Source organism: Lissotriton helveticus, chromosome 12 (genome assembly GCF_964261635.1).
Source record: "Lissotriton helveticus chromosome 12, aLisHel1.1, whole genome shotgun sequence".
NCBI classification, from domain to species: domain Eukaryota; kingdom Metazoa; phylum Chordata; class Amphibia; order Caudata; family Salamandridae; genus Lissotriton; species Lissotriton helveticus.
Window position 1 is genome coordinate 699132647 of NC_136073.1, and position 20056 is coordinate 699152702.

Here is a 20056-nt window from a genome sequence, read left to right on the forward strand (position 1 = left end):
AGTGCTCTGTAAATGAAGTACCTTTCTGTAGATTTTAGTTGTATATTTGTTTAGGGCAGTATTCATTTTGCCTTTAAAGGTCTCAATGCCATAAGAAAGTGTTGGCCCAATTTTTGCTCTAAGGACTTCTAATAAAGGGGCAAAGGTTGGACCTGAAAGTTTCTTCGATAGCTTGGCCAAGGATACCACTAGGGCCGTAGTTTTAGCTGCGATCACACTGCTTTGCTTTGAAAAGCTGCCCCTTGCGTCCAAGTGGACGCCTAAATATTTGTATGATTGGCCAATCGAAAGATTTGTTTTATTAATTGACCAACCACTGCTGCTGTAGTGTTTCTTACCAAATGGGACTATCAGGGTTTTCTCCATATTAATTTCTAGTTGATTGCCAATAGTGTATTGCGATAATGCAACAAGGAGCCTTTGTAACCCTACTCTAGTGAGGCTAAACAGGGCCAAGTCGTCGGCATATAAAAGGTTACATAATGCCGCGCCTCCTATTTTGGGTGGATGACTATTTACCCTGTCCAGAGTACTTGACAGGTCGGATATAAATATGTTAAAGAGAAGAGGGGCCAGCACGCATCCCTGCTTGACACCGCGTGAGGTCATGATTTTTCGCGAGAGGTGCGAGCCGGACCCTAACTTCACTCGAACCCATGTGTCAGAGTAGAGTTGAATAATTGGGTTCAGTATTTTGTTTGGATTACCCCACTGTGTCAGTTTTTTCCAGAGAGCCGCCCTAGGCACTCTATCAAACGCTGCTTTAAAGTCGACAAAGCAACAAAAGACCATCCTGCTTGTTAAAGCTTTGTCGATTATAGTGGAAACTGCCATTAAATTTGTCGTAGTTCCTGAATTGGCAACAAACCCTGTCTGGTTCAGGGGAATCAGATCGTGGTCCTTTACCCATTGCCTTAGATCCTCCAGAATGAGTCCTGCAAAATGTTTTGCCTCTATGTCCAGTAGGGCGATTAATCTGTAGTTGTTATGCATGGCTCGTGATCCAGATTTATGAATGGGATGAATTATTGCGCCCCGCCATGAGTCTGGGATTGTCAGTGATCTCAGGGTGTAATTAAAGAGGTTTAGTAACACCGTGGACCAGAAAGGGATGTCCGATTTGAATAGCCTTTGTGGCAGGCCATTCGGGCCTGGTGCTCCATCTTGTCTCCCCTTTGTCACTGCTTTGGCAACTCGGTCCTCGGTTAGCGCATATGCAGGGGTAAGTCCCCGATTTGTATCCAAGGAGGTATTCAGTGATACATCTTCTACAATCCCGCAACCCCTAGGTGGTCTGCTGCAATCCTGGTTGTCTTGTGCCAGCATTTTCATAGTGCTGTATGCAAGACAACAAATGCGTCCCATTCAGGAGTGCTTGGCAAGTCAGTGGAATCAGGCTCAGCAACAAATAACAGATCTGGTGGTGGTAGACGACCGGACATATCTCTCTCTGCAATGGTGGAACACCAAGAACCTTTCCAAGGGCCGGCCGTTTATAGAACCTGTTCCACAGATACTAACCACAGACGCATCGCTCACAGGATTAGGAGCACATTTACAAAATCAGAGTACATGGACAATGCAACAAAAACTACTCCACATAAATCATCTGGAGTTGCTAGCAATTTTTCAAGCTCTAAAATAGTTTCAGCTTTACCTGTCAAACAAAGCTGCACTAGTCCGGACGGACAATGACAGCAATGTATTACATTCAAAAACAAGGAGGAACACATTCCCTACAGCTCTCCCGGCTGGCACAGAGCATATGGAGATGGGCCATTCCTCAAAACATTTTTCTATTGGCAGAACATCTACCAGGAGTTCACAATCAAGTTGCAGATCTGTTAAGTCGTCAGACAACAGATACACGAATGGCAACTTCATCATCAAGTTCTTCAGCCATTTTGTCGAGTGGGGTCAACCAGAGATAGATCTGTTTGCTACAAACCACAACTCCGAATGCCCAAGCTTCGCAGCCAGATACCCACACCCATTATCCAAAGGCAATGCGCTATGGATGAACTGGTCAAACAAATTTGCGTACGCTTTTCCACCTCTCCCACTAATTTCATTAGTGGTTCACAAGCTACAGCAACTTTCTCACACTGATTCTCATAGCACCAACGTGGGCAAGTCAACCTTGGTACACCACACTACTAGATGTCAGTAGCACCACATCGCAAACTAAAACTCTCTCCACATCTATTAACACATAACCATGGAGAGATCATGCATCCAGACCCAATGCAGCTCAATCTACCGATTTGGCTCCTGAGGTCCTAGAATTTTGATATCTAAAATTACCACCTGATTGAACGTCATAAAAGAAGCAAGACGCCCTACCACTAGAGCATGTTATGCAGCAAAGTGGAAAACGTTTGTTGTATATTGTACAAATATCAATCCCTTAGATGTTTCTATACAAAAAATGATATGATATTTGTTGCATCTGCAAAGATCTAACTTAGCGTATGCCTTAATCAGGTTACATCTTGCTGCTATAGCAGCATATCTTCAAAACAGACACCATTTGTCATTGTTTAGAGTACCTGCATTCAAAGTGTTTATGGAGGGACTTAAAATAATAATTCCTCCTAGAATACCACCCTCTCCAGTGTGGAACTTAAATGTTTTCCTCACAAGACTTATGGGTCCTCCTTTCGAACCATTACATAAGTGTGAATTACAATTCCTTACATGGAAAGTTGCTTTTTTAGTAAATGTGACTTCACTTAGAAGAGTAAGTGAGTTACAAGCAAGAACAATTCAAGAACCATTTATACAACTTCATCATAATAAAGTGGTCTTAAAGCAAATCCAAAGTTTCTGCCAAAGGTCATTTCACCTTTCCACCTCAACCAATCTATTGAGTTGCCAGTATTTTTTCCCCAACCACAAACCGTGGCAGAAAGAGCTCTACATACATTAGATATGAAGAGCGCTTCTCTACTACATTGATAGGACAAAACCTTTTTGTAAAACTAAACTGTGTCTTTTTCTCCTCCACATAAGGAAATCCAATTTCAAAATCAGGCATTGCAAGATGTATTGTTAAGTGCATTCAGATTTGTTATCAAAAAGCAAAACACACTATCCATTCCCCTAGGGCTCATTCTACCCATAAATGAGGGGCTTCTATGGCATTCCGAGGGAACATACCAGATGATCGATGTAAAGCAGCTACATGGTCTACTCCGCACACATTTACAAAACACTACCGTGTAGATGGGCAGGCAAAACAACAAGCCAGTGTGGGCAAGGCTGTACTCAAAACATTATTTCAAACTAATGCAACAGACACGGGTGGTAGCCGCTAAGGGAGAAACTGCTGTGCAATCTACGCAATATTGTGTGGTCTGCAGCCCATATGCCTCGAACGGAAAATGCTACTTACCAGTATGCATCTGTTCTTGGCATGTAGGGCTGCAGAACCACACCTGCCCATCCGGCTACCGGTGTCTGTTTCAGTATTATCTTATTTAGATACACAATACATGGTCATCTCTATATGTACTCATACAACTCCATTTGCCCAATGCCGAAAACATTCTGAAGATTGAGTCGATGCCCATGCGCACTATGGTCTAAGGGAGGAGTCATCCAACAGACAAAGACTCTTCCAAGACAAAAAAGTGTAATCATTCGGGCCCACAACCAGATGGTGATCTAATGCAATAGTGTGTGGTTCTGCAGCCCTACATGCCAACAATAGATGCACACTGTTAAGTAGCATTTTCCTTACCTCTGCCTACCTTTGGGGTTCCAATGAACTCTGCACACTATACCTCATTTTGGTATAATATATACAGAGCCAGCTTCCTACAGTAATGACAAACTCCCAGCACCTTATGCTCTTATTGGCTTTACTGCACTTACAATGTCAAAGAATTGGTTTGGACACTGTAGGGGTACAGTGCTCATAACACCTGTACCCTCACTACTGGTACATTGCACCCAGCTTGTGGGGTGACTGATCTATGCCAGGGCAGTGGGTTGTAGGCATGGCAAACAAGGATGCTTGCCATGTCGACAGTTCACTTTGTTCTGCAGCAAAACGCGCAGCCTGCAATGGCAGTGTGGGGGTGTAAAAGTACAGGGCCTCTAAGGGTGGCACAATAAGTGATGCAGCCCTTAGAGGCCTTCCCTGGCCACAGTGCCATTGGTACTTATGGTACCGTTTTCAAGGGACTGACCTATGTGGCCAAAGAGTGCCAATTATGTTTTGTTTTTAATGCAGTTTAGGGAAAGAACATAGGCCCTGGGTACCTGTTTGGGAAGAACCCTAGGCACACTCAAAGTACATTAGCAGTTTGGCTAAAAGTGGGGGCAACTATGCAAAGAAAGAGCACTTTCTTACAGCCCTCCTCCGGCGTCCCTGTCTATATCAGACTGTCCCCTCAAGCTCCTTGGTCCACATCGCCTGTACATGGGCGTCGGTTCATGGCACAGGTGATGGATGCCCCCCTGTCTGATAGATCAAGAAGCTTGACGCAGTTGGCAAAAGGCCTTTAAGGGCAGTTACCCACTGGTGCATGGGTAACTCAGTAGGGCTTTTTTCTCACTATGATGGATCTCAGTGGTAGGAGGTGCATGAGCCGGTTGAATATTACCCTGAAGTTCAGGAAGAAGGCCAAGGAAATCTCCAACATCAGCGTTCTTTGTTCCCTCAATGCTGCAACCACAGACTCCCTGAGGGTTAACTTTAGCTTCGACCTCTGACAACATTCCTAGTTCTGAATTTTGGTATTTACACCAGTGATCAAACAGCATTCTCTTCCTTTTGATGGGGGAACACCCATTTGGGCCTCAGGTTTGAGGAGTTGTTGAAAATAAACGGCACAGACATTACAAAATCGATTAGTGCCTTCCAAGCTAGGGTATTCTTCTGGAGGCAGCAACCTCACATGCATGTCGGAGGCAATAGCCAAATGTGCTTGCAGGGGTAGGGGAGGTCCTCGTATAGGTACATTTACCTCCAAACATGGGATTACCCATAGACCCTCACACCACTCTACCACACATTCCCCAATCCATACGTCGCCTTTCGGGGTTGTGATGTGTGCTTTTATTTCCTCCCTTCTCAGAGTTGATCAGTTCAGATTAGTGGGCTCTCGCTGTTGTATGTTGCAGCTACTGCCTAGCAGTAGTCACCCCCTTCTCCAACATTTCACCCCATGCACACACCCTGTAAGAACTGGCTATGTATAGACTACACAAAATTAAGGTGTAGTGTCCACAGTGTTCAGTGGAACCCCAATGTAGGCAGATGCACAGGTAAATAATACCTTTTACTCATTTTGTGGTAATGTGTGCGAGCAGTAAGGCTTTATCAGAGGGTAGTGTTAAGCCTTTATTGTACAGACTTCGGCAAGAAATGTCACACACTCAGACTGAACTCAAAATAATATTTTATACTAACAAATTGGTCTATTTCTTGAACCAAGGCAGGGTCAGGTAAGAGAAATACTCTGCAGGTGTATTGTAGTTGAAATACAATTGAAATGCAGTTTGATGCGATTGGTTTCTTTACAGGTAAGTTAACAGTCAAAATTACTTTAGTTCCTTTTGAGATTACTTTATATGTTACTCTTCAGATTACTTTTTAAGTTACTTTTTCTACTCCGTGTGATTTGCTTAGATATCGCACTGGGACATTTCCTATACCAAAGGCAAGTAATTAATTTTTATACATTTGCAGTCTTTCAAGGTTTCATACAAACCAACTCCACACTTTGACTACTCTTCTGTGAAAAATATTTTATACAGTCCTACGGGAGAAAACTGATATCTGTTTAATGGTAAGTACTAAGTTTGGGAGTTGATTTTCTGGGGTTAGAACCATGGTTCCTCCAGGGGTCACAGATGCACTTTTAAAATACCCTCAGCAGCACTATTGCGGTTGGGTGCAGTTTTGAGGCCCAGTGTTATCTAATAGGGGAGAGTGGGCCTCCTGTTGGTGGCTGCTCACAAGCAGGCCACACGGTTGTGGGAGCAAATCTCCTGGAGTTTAGCTGAGGGCAAATGGGATCCGTGTTACCACACAAGGTACACCCACAGCTGCACAGGGGCAGCTGGGTGAAGAGTGCTGTTTTGGTGTCGGGTGCCCTGTTTTCAGAGAGTTGCTGGTTTTAAATTTTGGCTGCAGGCTCTGTCCAGGAAGTCTTCTGAGAGGAACCAACAGCTGGCCAGGTAAGTTGGAGGGCTCGGGGACGTAGGTGCACCGCTGGTTCTCTTCTCCAGGGTGCATGGTGGCTGGATGCAGGGGTGTCTTTTGAGGTCTAATTTTACCTTACGGGCCACTCGCAGTTGGCGGGAATGTCCATGCACAGGCTGCAGGTGACGTTGGAGTCCTGGAGTGGTCAACCAGCCGTGGACTCTGGAGCGCTGGGGGACCTCGTTGGGACTGGTGGGGCACAGGCTTTGGGTGCAGTGGTGGCTCCAGGCATCTGGTTTCTTTGTCCTCAGCAGGCTCAGTCTTTCTTGGCTGTTTCTTTTGAACAGAGCAGCAGTTCACAGGCGGTCCGGTCTTTGTTGAAGGCAGTCAGTCCTCCCAATATTTATGGCGGATGCTGGTTGCAGGACAAGGCAACCTTTGTTGCAGGATCTCTGGAAACTGAAGACAGGCCGGTAGGGCTGAGGACAAGTCCGTTCTTCTCTGCAGTCTCCTCTACTGGGAATCTTCCGTCCTTCGTAGATTGCAGGAAAATATTTTCTTTGTTCAGTGCTGCCCCCTACATATGGAAATTAGGGGGCATTTTAGGGGTCTCGAGGTCAGTAGCCAATGGACTACTGATCTTAGGGAGACTACACCCTTGGTGTACTTGCTCCAGGTGGGGGAGTGGTCACAATCCTGATTGTAGAGTGCCTGCCATCTGCAAGATGGCTGGCCCTGAATAGTGGGCTTCACCTTGCCTCTCCCCCTTGAGGGGTGGGGTTGGCAGAGGTGGGCGCCCCACCTGGGCTTTGCTAATTTCTCTTGACTGTCTTCACCCAAAAAGCAGAGGATGCAGGAAGGGGGCCTGCTCCTGATAGCAGAAGAGGCTAGGGGTCGCTTTACAAAGGTAGCAAGGCCTTTGAAGCTCCTCTGCCACAGATGGCTGTTCCTGGACTGGGGAGGTGTGACCACCTCTGCAGAAATCCAGCGTCCTACTTACCCTCAGCAGAGAATATCTTCTCCTCCAGGAAGAGGTTATTTCTTATGGCACGATAAGGTACCTCTCACCCCCAGGGCAAAGGTGTCTACTCTCTATACATAGTCATTTTAGAGGAGAAGGTCTCCCTTGTGCTCCTTAAATGCATCCTGTTAGAACACTTCCACATGACAATCCTGCAGGATATCAGCTGCTGCTCCAGCGTTGGACATCAAGGACTCCTACTTTCACATAACCATCAACTCCGTCCAACAATGCTACCTCTGCTTTGTGTTAAATGGACTTTACTACTACTTCAAAGTACTACACTTTGGATGTCACAAGTGCCCCAGTGATGTTCACCAAGTCCACCAGTGGTATCTTCTCATCTAAGAAGTTGTAGCACGTGTGTTGTCTTATCTTAATGATTGGCTTAAGAATGCCGGCATGTAGCAATGCATAGCCCACACTTCGGCTGCAATCTCCCTGTTCCGTAGCCCGAGATTCACCATAAATGCCGCCATGTCTCACAATTATCACCTTCAGGTTCACCCTTTCTTGGAGTCTGCTCTAAACAAAGCTACATGTAAGCTATATAACGTTGTGGGGCATTTCAGCAGCTGGTGGCTGTGTCAGCCAATCACCTCCGTCATGAAGAGGACTTTTACCTTAGTGGTCTTTAGTCATATGGACAAGCTAGCAACCCAACCCTCTCATCCCTTCTCAAAACCCCCAATGACCTATTATTCCCAGTGTACAATGGAGTAGATGGAGTAACAGGAAGCTTCCTGTATGAACTTATTTTTATTTTACATTTTTCTATGCACCCAAGACTATTGCACCGGTTCTCGTTTTATCTTACAAGAGTGGCTAGTTTATAAATGATTGTCTGTACATATCATCTGTGCAAGAAGTTTTGAAAAACTATTCATCGTTTGTATCTTTAGGTTTAGATATGACATGAAAAACGTAGTCTTAATATTTCACATGGCGGCCCTAGCTAGCTGTGGTGAATAGCCAGTGGGGATACTTCGATGGGGAACTTATAAGTTACTTTTCTTGTTGCCCCAAAGTAGCATTAGGACTTTTCAGGCTTAATGGCTATGTACTGATAGTATGTTCTTCACATGGCATTCGTGAACTCTCCAGTATGTTAATAAGCTATGCCCTTTCAAACTTAGGTTGGGTATTTCCTTATAGCTTCCTGTTGAACAGCAGAATTGATACATTTCAGTGCTTTTTTTTCTTGCAGTCTCAATGTACAAAGTGCATAAAAGAAAATAGATATTCTTTTGCGAGTTACTTTTTTTCACTTTTTCTAATCTAGGAAAAGTTTGGACCTGATCGAGTCTCTGCTGCGGCTAGCTGAGGTTGGCCAGTATGAGCAGGTCAAGCAACTCTTCAGCTTTCCCATCAAACATTGCCCAGATATGCTGGTATTGGCCTTACTACAGATCAACACATCTTGGCACACCTTGAGGCATGAACTCATCTCAAACTTGATGCCAATTTTCCTTGGCAACCACCCCAACTCTGCCATCATTTTGCACTACGCCTGGCATGGACAGGTGAGCATTATCAAATTATTATTCATTGAAAAGCCCTGTCTGAAATGTATTTGTAGGATTAGATGACTTGAAAGTTGGGGGGGAAAAAAATCTAATACTTTACCACTTGTAAATTCTGTGTAATTGATTTGTGATTAGGGAAGCCAGATGTGTGGCTTTTAAGTGGAAAGAGGGTAAGATAATGATCTAACCAGCGTGTTTTCCACTTAATTGTAGTCTGTTTACAACCGCATTACACAGTATACTGTGTTCTTTTACTAATTTCCATGAATTCTCCTTTTAAATATCTAATACCTTTTCCTTAACGGGACTTCTAGCATTCAGAAGCATGCAATGAGTCAAATGTTGCTGGCTCGAGAGGTTTGATACATGCAGGACAAAAGGGTATTGCTCTCACTGAAGTTTTGGCACTCTTTCAACCAGGTTACTGCCCGGTTTTCAAAAACTAAATCAATTTGATCTATTGATGCCCTTTCTCACACGAGATTTAAGGCTATGCTAAGAAAATATATTTAGAGCCTAAATTGACTTTAATTTGGGATGACTTTTTAAGTGAGAAAGTATATTGCCCATGTTAAAAAGTTAAATGCTCACCTAGAGTAGTCTTAAAACAACAGCTTATTAAAGTAAAACGTCTGTCACTAATTTTATGGGATTTGAATCAAGTACTTCTCATTGTATTGTTTTCTACTGTTACCAGCTGACTATTCAACTCTTCCAGGCAAAGCGATCACTCTACGATAGTGTTATGCACTTTGAACTACCTAGATAAGAAATGTTTGAGGCATGTGAGATTTAGATCACATGCTTTGCATACTCCTGCCATCTAGTGTTGGGTACGGATGTTTGCAAGTTTTTCTTAGAAGAGATCTTTTCAGTCACGAGGTAGGTGACAACTCCTTTCAGTGATGGTGCGCATTGGCATCAACTACATTGTTAGATTATTTTTTTCTGCCATCCAGTTTGAACATGAATTGCTGCGCTCCTGTTCGACATTCCCTTCGATATCCTTCGGTGCACAAGACACTCACCACCGATGGTGTTTTATATCACACTCTCATTCTCTACGTATCGTATTTACTTTAAAAAACCCTCTTTCGATCTAGTAGCTCATGGAAGGCCGTCTTGCCTATCCGCATTGGTCTGCTACGCAGCGGATGGAACTGACTTCTTTAAATTCTGACCTCTGTGCCTCGCGAAGTATCCACGCACCGACTCAAACCAAGAGTGCAACCTGTGCTTGTCTCCGGAGCACAGAACAGGACTGCGACACATGTAAGGCTTTCTGATCGAAAAAGACGCTCTAAGACCGTCTGACTTGATGTCTCGATATACAAAGCCAACACACAAGTTCCATTCCAGACCTCTTTGGAGAGGATTTGGAACAAAAGGCCGGAGACTCCATGGGAGCCAAGGAGGAACAAGACCCCATCTCTGACGACGGCTCAGACTGGGACAAAGACATTCCGCAAGGGCAGCTTACCCCCCGTGCCCCACAGTCAACCTCAGCCCAGGAAGAAGGCTCCGGTCCAACACCCGCCTCCGGGCCACGGTCTGCACCAAGAACATGTTTGACGCCCGCCCTCCTGCTTAGCACCAAAACACATCCAAAAGCCTTCCGGCTCCGCTCAGAGCTGTTCAAAAATGGGTTCTGAGCCTAAACCTACTGGATCGAAGCCAAGAACAGGCTCCTCGCCCTCTTCCATGCCAAACGTTTTTGGATCCTAAATCCTCTGCATCCAAAACACCGGCACTGAAACTTTCGGCACCGAAACAAACTGGTGTGCCAATTCCATCTAAAGAACAACATTTCGATGCGCTGACTTACAATGCCGGATCCCAAACAGGGTGCTATATATCCACCCAACTACTGGACATATCTCCACAAAACTGACAATAAAATGGAAACCTGAGACAGAAGATGGCCTACCATATTCTCAAAGGAAAAGTGTTGGTACTAATCCTTCTCCTCCCCTTCCATCTCCTCCTTCCCCTTAGTTTCAACCTTTAATGATTTCACCTGAACGTTCACACCACATACACCTGAAGATCAGGATGATGGGGATTTTCAACCAATACTCCCAGACCTCTGGACAAATTAAAACACCAATTCCCCCACAGGGAATGATCCTGACCTGTACCCTACCAAGCCCTCTCCACCGGACGACAGTTTAGGTTATATAGAATTGCTGGGTAGAACTAACTAGCATGGGGTTCAATTCCAAAAGGAATCCCTAGAAGAGTATTTCCTTTCCGAGACTCTTAGTAGCACACAAGTCCTCACACACACTTCCCATGCTCAAGGGTATGATCAGGCATGTGGACGATATGTTTAATGACCCCGTCAGGACCCGTCTCCTTAACTCTAGGATAGATAAGCAATGTCATCCAGCATACATAAAGGGCCAATTACCATTGGATTCCTTAGTGGTGGCCAACGCACACAAGTGGGCCAATTTGCAAACAGGAGATGCTCCAACCCCAGATAAAAAATCTAAGCTGTTTGACGCTTCAGGGAAAAGGGTAGCCTCTCCGGTTGCAGATTTCTGGCACGGATAAGTTACTTACCTGTAATCCTAGTGTTCGAGGCATGTGGGCTGCTGAATTCATATCTGTGCATAGATCGCCGCCTAGTGTTGGGTCCGGATGATTGCACTTTGTTGTTTTGAAAGTCTTCGAAGTATCACTAGATAGGTGACTCCTCCCCTGGACTACAGTGCGCATGGGCATCTTCTCCATCCTCAGATTGTTTTTTTCCGCCATTGGGTTCGGATGTTACTCCTATACTCCAACTTCGGAATCGAAACAAAACTTTTCTAAAGAACAAAAGGCCTTCGACTGTATTGTTCTCGCTCGGTACCTCTTTACTCGATCAAGCTTTCCATCTCGACTCGGTCGTCGACGCGGGCTGTTGGGCCTTTTCGACGCCACGTGGGCCTGCTGTCGATGGAAAGAAGCCCGTTCAAAAGGTGCCCACAATGCCACATACTGACAAACACTCATTATGCAACAAGTGCCTTTCACCAGACCATAAGGAAGAAACCTGCCCAGCCTGCGCCCAGTTTCGGTCGAAGAAAATGATACGGTTTCGACGGGCCGTAGGCAAGAGATGCAGTGACAGGCACCCTAACCGGACAACATCTTTGATGACCAAGAACTACCGGAAGCTCCAGATTCAGTCCTAGAGATTGTCACCATCGAGGACTACTCAGACTCCGATGACGAGATCCCACCGGGGCAAATCGTAAGTACACTGCCCCCGACACCACTTACCCCGTTACCGAAGGCTCCGGTCGAGGCATCGCCAAAAGGCCTTAGCCAAGATCCGAAAACAGTTTTGCCAGCCCCGCCATCTGGCTCGGCTCCGAAATCTAAACCGAAACCTATGCCTTCTGAGACCCCAGGGCCAAGTACAGTCATCTCTAAGAAGGTTCCAGAGCCCAAGAAGGTTGTCGACCTGAAGGGCTTATACCCGAAAAAGGCCGTACAACCAAAAAGCGTAGAGCCAAAGAAGAGTGTCGACCCGAAAAAGGCCGTTCAGCTAAAAGGCGTCGACCCCAAAAAGGTAGTCGAACCGAACAAGGACACACAGCCGAAGGGCGCCGAACCAAAGAAGGTCGCCGACCCGAACTAGCCCGCTGTACCAAACAGTCGACCCGGCAAAGTTTGCCGACAAAAAGGGTGCCGTACCGAAGCCCGTAACCTGGCCGGAGAAGGCGATCAACCCAAAAACAAGTGCTCTGAAAACACCAGTCGATCCCAAAAAAAACCATCGACTCGGCAAAGGACAGCCAACCAAAAAAGCCTGTCGAGCACAAGAAACGTGTCGAACCGAAAGATCCGGCCGACCCCAAATCACTCGACGACCCGAGGAAAGGGCCCGAGCCGAAGAAAAGCAATAAGACACCAAAAGTCGTCGAAACAGAAGGTGTTATCGACCCAAAAAAGTCAAAAACACAACCAAGGACTGTAGAGTAAGAACTCTTCCACCCAGATCCATCAGACGACCAAGAAAAAATATATATTAATCCAGACACTGGTAAAGTCACAATCCTGTACAGGAAGAAGAGGCCACTGGACACTGGCTCTCATTCCCCTATTCCATTAAAGAAGGACTTTGGGACTTCTCCCTCTAGACCCTTCATCCCTTTCTATCCTATTATGCCTACTACTCCTTACTCTCCTTCTCACCACGGGGACAATGAGGGGAACACAGGGGAAGATCCACAGCCTGACTATGATTTTCCACAAGATCCCCACCCACAAGATGAACCATGGGAGGAGCCAACAGACCCTTACAACACCCATCCCATCCCTGATGTATCCTCCTATCCAACTAAGCCGTCACCTACTGATGACACCATTGTCTTCAACCAACTAATAGACAGGGCAGCGCAGTACCACAATGTAGACATGCATAATGACCCTGTCGAAGAAGACTTCTTATTTGACACCTTCCCTACTACAGAAAAGTGTCGGAACCCTTCCCATGTTAAAGGGAGTGTTAAAACACGCACCTGACCTATTTAAAGATACTGCCAGGGCACGAGTAATCAATCCCAGGATTGAGAAAAAGTATAGAGCAGCCCCTACAGACCCTACCTACATCAGAGGGCAATTACCATTAGACTCGCTGGTAGTGGCTAATGCACGTAAAAGGGCCAACTCACAGACACCGGGGGAAGCACCTCCCCCCGATAAAGATCAAAGATACTAGAGGCCTCTGGTAAAAGGGTAGCAGCACAAGCCTCCAATTCATGGAGGATTGCAAATACACAAGCTCTACTGGCTTGTTACGACAGGGCACACTATGACCAGCTCCAAAGCTTAATGCAACACCTACCTGAGCCTTTTAAAGCACAAGCTGATGACCTCATACAGGAGGGAAAATACATTACAAACGCCTCCATCAAATGTGCGCTTGACGCAGCAGACACCGCAGCCAGGTCTATTAACACTAGCGTCTTACTACGCCGACATGCATGGCTGCGTATTTCCGGCTTTAAGAACGAGGTGCAGTCCACCATTCTTAACCAGCCAGTCAATCAGGACTTTCTATTTGGCCCTGCTGTCGACACCATTTTAGATAAAATGGACACAGAAACCGCAAAGTCAATGGGGGCATTAGTTTCAGCAACATAGAGGCTCCTTTCGATGCTCCTCATACAGGGCAACCACCTGAGGCAATGCCTCGCAAACGTCATCTTCATACAAGAGCAACACACAAGGTTCCTTCACCAAAAACTCAAACAGAGGAGGTTATAGGGGCAACAATAATAAGGGAAGAGCACGTGGAGGCAATAACACGAGCCTCCACTGCCACAAAACAGTGACTTCATCACGCTACCTCCAGACCACCTAACACCGGTCGGAGGCAGACTTCAACAGTTCCTACCTGTCTGGCACGCAATTACCACGGACAGGTGGGTTAGAGAAATTATCCAGTATGGTATTGCCTGGAACTCACTTCTACACCACCAAACATTCCACCCAGACACCGTCCTATGTCCAAAGAACACATCACCCTGCTCCAACAAGAGGTGAAATGCATGCTGGAAAAAAAGGGCCCTAGAGCCAGTCCCTTTCCACCAGCAAGGGACAGGAGTATACTCCCTATACTTCCTTATTCCCAAGAAGGACGGTTCCCTCAGACCAATATTGGACCTCAGACCCCTAAATCAGTACATACTGTCTGAGCACTTCCATATGATCACACTACAGCAAGTGCTCCCGTTACTACAACAAGGAGACTTCCTAGCAACACTGGATCTCAAGGATGCATATTTTCACATACCCATCCATCCAGCTCACAGAAAATATCTCAGGTTCACAATACAAGGTCAACACTACCAATTCAAGGTTTTGCCCTTCGGGGTAACCACGGCTCCAAGAGTGTTTACAAAATGCTTAGCGACAGTAGCAGCACATCTCAGAAGGCAACACATCCATGTGTATCTGACGATTAGCTAATACAAGCGAAATCGTACCAACAATGTGCAAGACGCAAGTCTCAAACACTTCAGCTGCTACACAGCCTAGGGTTTTCGATAAACTACCCCAAAATCGCATCAGCAACCATCCCACACACAACAATATCTGGGAGCCACTATAGATACCTCTGTGGCAAAGGCATACCCAAACTCAGCAAGGATAGCCAGCATGCAGATGCTCATTCGCAAATTTCTGCCACACCACTCTGCCAGCTCGAGTCTTCATGCAGCTCATAGGCATGATGGCCTCCTGCATATTCATTGTCCCCCCATGCCAGAATTCAAATGCGTCCATTACAAGAATGCCTAGCACGGCAGTGGAACCAGGCTCGAGGACAACTAAAAGACCTAGTGTTTGTAGACAGTCGCGCTCACAACTCTCTGCAGTGGTGGAACCCACAAAACCTTTCTAAGGGGCGACTGTTCCAAGAGCCGGTTCCACAACTAGTACTAACAGCGGACGCATCACTGACAGGCTGGGGAGCCCATCTCCTTCAATACACAGTACAAGGGCTCTGGACAACCAAACAAAAGAAACTGCACATCAACCAACTAGAGTTGTTAGCGATATTCCTAGCCCTGAAAGCATTCCAGAAATACCTGTACAGCAAGATTGTTGATCTGGACGGACAACATGACCGAAATGTACTAAATCCAGAAACAGGGAGGAACACACTCTCCACAGCTGTCCCACCTGGCACAAAGCATATGGAAGTGGGCAATTCCCAAAAACATTTTTCTCCTAGCAGAACATTTTCCAGGGAAGGACTATCAGATGGCAGACCCGCTCAGCAGGCACAGCCAACAACTACACAAATGGGAGATTCACCCCCAAGTTCTCCAGCCATTCTTCAAAGAGTGGGGTCACCCAGAGATAGACCTGTTTGCCACAAAAGAAAACTCTAAATGCCAGTACTTTGCCGCCAGGTTCCCACATCCGTTGTCACAGGGCAATGCGATATGGATGAACTGGTCAGGCAGATTTGCGTACGCTTTTTCCCCAGCACCGCTGATTCCGCTGGTGGCACGCAAACTGCGGCAACAGTCAATCACACTAATCCTAGTTGCTCCCACATGGACGAGACAACCATGGTACACAACGTTCCTAGAACTTTCAGTAGTTCCTCATCAAAGACTGTGCCTCGCACCCCATCTTCTAACTGAGAACCATGGAGAAATCTGACACCCAGATCCCAATCAGATGAACCTAGCGATCTGGCTCCTGAAGTCTTCGTTTGGATACCTTAACTTGCCTCCGGACTGCATGAACATCATTAGGGAGGCAAGACGACCAACTACACGAGCGTGCAATGCAGCTAAATGGAAGAGATTTGTTATTTACTGCAACAATAACCAAATCAACCCATTGGATGCTTCCATACAAAACATTGTTACCTGCTGCATCTACAAAGATGCAACTTAGCATACTCTTCGATACGACTACACCTCGCTGCTATAGCAGCATACCTTCAAAACAGGCAACACCTTTCACTGTTCAAAGTACCAGCAATCAAAGCCTTCATGGAGGGTTTTAAAAGTGTGATCCCTCCAAGACACCCCCCTTCCCCAGTCTGGAATCTAAATATAGTACTTACCAGACTTATGGGACCTCCCTTCGAACCTCTACACTCGCGAACTGCAATTCATAACGTGGAAGGTAGCATTCTTAGTTGCCATTACCTCACTCAGACGAGTAAGCGAATTACAAGCACTAACAATTCAAGAACCTTTCATGCAAGTACATGCCAACAGGGTGGTTCTTAGAACAAACCCTAAGTTCATGCCAAAAGTCGTATCCAATTTCCATATTAATCAATCAATAGAACTGCCAGTATTCTTTCAAAATACACAGTCAGTAGCTGAGAGAGCCCTACATACACTAGTTGTAAAAAGAGCCCTGCTTTATTATGTGGACAGAACTAAATCATTTAGAAAGACAAAGCAACTATTTTTTGCTTTTGCACCACAACACAAAGGAAATCCAATATCAAAGTCAGGAATAGCCAGATGGATAGTTAAATGCATTCATATATGCTATCAAAAGGGTAGACCTTCTTCAAGCCCTGCAGAAAATCTTTCACAGCCTGTAACTGGAAAAAAGGTTGGGAAGGTGACCGCCTATAAGCTGTTATAGCTGCTAAGTGCGCCTTAATGGAATTAAATTTCAACCCTGCTTTAGCCTGATATAATAGGTAAGGGAGAATGACCTCTTCCTGATAGGATGAAAATTGTTCGGCATACACCACATGTAGAAAAGCTTCCACTTGCATGCCTAGGAATGCCTTGTGGACGGCGGTCTCGCTTCTTTCAAAATGGACATGCAGTCCTGCGGCATTCCTAGGTGGCCGTATTGTATGACCTCTGGAGCCATGCTGCCAAGTTCAGTGACGGAAGGTTGGGATGATGAATCCTCCCGTTCATCTTGGATAGCAGGTCCGGCCTGCATGGCAGCCTCCTGTGAGGACACTCTGACAGATGTAGAAGGTCCGTGTACCATCACTGTCTCGGCCAGTCGGGGGCAATGAGAATCATCCTTGTGTACGAGTGAGCTAGCTTGCTCACCACCTTGTGATCTATTGTGGTACAACCCCATGACTGGAAGATGCTTTCGACTACCTTGTCGTTGAGAACCCAGTTCTCTTTGTCTTCGAAATGCCGGCTTAGAGTGTCCGCTCTCACATTCTGTTCTCCTGGGAGATGGACTGCTGTGACTAACCGATTCCAAGCCAGGAGCCAATGCCACAGATTTTGCGCTTCCAGGGAGAGGGTGCGTGAGCGTGTTCCTCCCTGCTTGTTCAGGTAGTACATGGTGGTGGTGTTGTCTGTTTGTACCAACACTGATGTTTGAATCGAGGGTAGGAAAACTTTGAGGGCTAGATGGACTACCCTCCGCTCTAACATGTTGATGTGGTAGGATCGCTCTTTAGGAGACCACAGTCCTTGTTTATGGAGATGAACCATGTGTGCCCCCCAGCCTTGTAGAGAGTATCTGTTATCAGTGTCTGGGCAGGTGGAGGTTGATAGAACGGAATCCCGACTTGCATATTTCGCCTTTTCATCCACCAAGGTATGGACGTTCGCGCTGTGTTTGACAAAGTTATCTTGTCGTCCCATCAAGCTGACTGCTGGTCCACTTGTCCTCCAGATCCTGCTGAAGACGGCGCATCTGTAGTCTGGCATTGGGGACCAGAAAAATGCAGGATGCCATCAACCCTAGCAGGGAGGCAATCCTCAGCACCGTCAGATCCCTGTTTCGTAGAACCAGTTGGCATTTCTGAGTGATGGAAGACTGTCTCTCCTCCGCGCGAAACCCTTTTCCTACCTTGGAGTCTAGCAGAGCTCCTAGGATATGTATTTGCTACATCGGCTGTGAAGTTGACTTGTTGAAATTCACATGCAGACCCAACCGATGGCATAGATCGATGCAGCTCAGAAAGTGGTTCCTTAAACTGTCCTGGGAAGGACCCTTCAACAGCCAGTCGAGATATGGGTACACGAAGACACCCCTGCGGCGTAGAGCGGCTGCTACCACTGCGATGCACTTCGTGAACACTCGGGGAGCTGACTTCAACCCGAATGGGAGTACTTTGTACTGGTAATGAGAGGTCCCCATCCGGAAACGGAGTAATTTCCTGTGACTGTAAGCTATTGGTACATGAAAGTATGCATTTTGTAGGTCCAGTGAACCCATCCAATCCCCCTGCCTGAGAGGTGGATATATTGGATGAAGCGCCAACATGCGTAACTTTTCTTTTTTGACGTAAAGATTAAGTGTCCGCAAGTCCAGAATGGGTCTGTACTCCGCTTTCTGGCCTTTTTTCTTGACCAGAAAGTAACTTGAATAAACTCCTTTCCCTCTTTGAGATCTCGGTACCCTCTCAATAGCTGATTTTGTGAGAAGGGTGGCTATATCTTTTTTAGAGTTTTAACTGATGACTTGATGTTGGCAGTGGAGGGATAGAGGGAGGTTGATTGAAACCGAAGAGTAACAATTCTGAAGCGTAGCTAACACCCAGCGATCTTTTGTAATGGCACGTCAGTCTTCCATATAATACGCAATGCTTCCCCCCACTGGTGTGGTCAACGGCGCTGGGGGAAGGAAAAACTCATTGTTTTGATTGCGCCTTGTTGGAATTGTTGCCTTGGCGCTGATTTCCTCCGCCTCTTGATGAGCGCCTGCCTCTGTACTGGGATTTTTGCTGCCCCTGTTGGTCTTGACCTTTCTGCCACTGAGGGGTTTGAACCCTCTGTTGGCTAGGATCGCTTATTGTAGGGGCGGTACCTTTTACGGAATTCATCTGTTTGAGGCATGTGGGCTGCTGAATTCATATCTATAGCATAGATCGCCGCCTGGTGTTGGGTCCGGATGATTGCACATTGTTGTCCTGGAAGAGTCTTCGAAGTATCACGAGATAGGTGGCTCCTCCCCTGGACTACAGTGCGCATGGGCATCGACTCCATCCCCAGATTGTTTTTTTCCGCCATTGGGTTAGGATGCATATTTGATCACTCAAGTTCGGATTCGATAGAAACTTTCTTTTCGGCCCAAGGGCCTTTCCTATATCGTCAGTATTGTCTTGCGTTCGGTGCCCAGCTCTGTTCCGGCTCAGTTCCCGAGTCAGACATCCAGGAGAGTCGCGTGGCTCTTCGGTGCTCGAGGCCCGGTCGACGCCACAAGCCTTATTTGACGACACATCATGGAACGGAGCCTGTTCAAAAGGTGCCCCGTGTGCAACTCGAAGTATCCCCACATCGATGTCCACCCGGTGTGCAACAAGTGCCTGTCGGCGGATCACGATAAAGCCAACTGTATGGCTTGTTCTCGTTTTCGCTCCAAGAAGACGATTCGACTTCGGCGCGCCAGGAGGCCTAGCAGACGGCACCTGACCCGGTGAACATTTTCGATACCGAGGGAGAAAAGGCAGTCTAGCAGGAAGATCGAGAGCCGATTTCAAATCCAGCGGCAGAGATCGACTCCAACTACGACGCAGACGTCTAAATGCTCGATACAGAAGAAGTCGTCGACGAGGTAGGAGACGACAATGAGGCCTATGGGGCCACGGAAGATAGCTCAAGCGAAGAGCTATGCCCCGTTCGGACAATAGCTAAGGCTAAGGTCGAGGGATCGCCACATGGCCTTACCCAAGATCTTGCACCTAGATCCACGGTCTCGCATTCGGGCCCGGCTACCGACACTTCTACGGAGCCGCCATTAGTCAAATCGAAACCGAAAGAGAAAGCTTCGGTCTCGACAAAACCGAAAGTGATAGAGGCTCCGTCGAAACAGAAAGCGCCTGTCGCCTTGGTCGGCTCCACGTCTTCAGACCTGTCGGTGCAGGCGAAGCCAAAGAAGGTTGTCGAACCGGTG

At 46.6% G+C, this 20056-nt stretch overlaps 1 protein-coding gene across 7 annotated transcripts in view; it reads left to right on the forward strand.

Moving 5' to 3' along the window:
* CNOT1 (CCR4-NOT transcription complex subunit 1) overlaps positions 1-20056 on the forward strand; it is a 1826813-nt gene that overhangs the window by 557751 nt on the left and 1249006 nt on the right. For all 7 annotated transcript variants that reach the window (XM_078668607.1, XM_078668606.1, XM_078668608.1 and 4 more), the window contains exon 13: positions 8458-8698. In XM_078668607.1, the coding sequence (XP_078524733.1) occupies positions 8458-8698 (241 nt within the window). The remainder of the gene's footprint in view (positions 1-8457; positions 8699-20056) is intronic.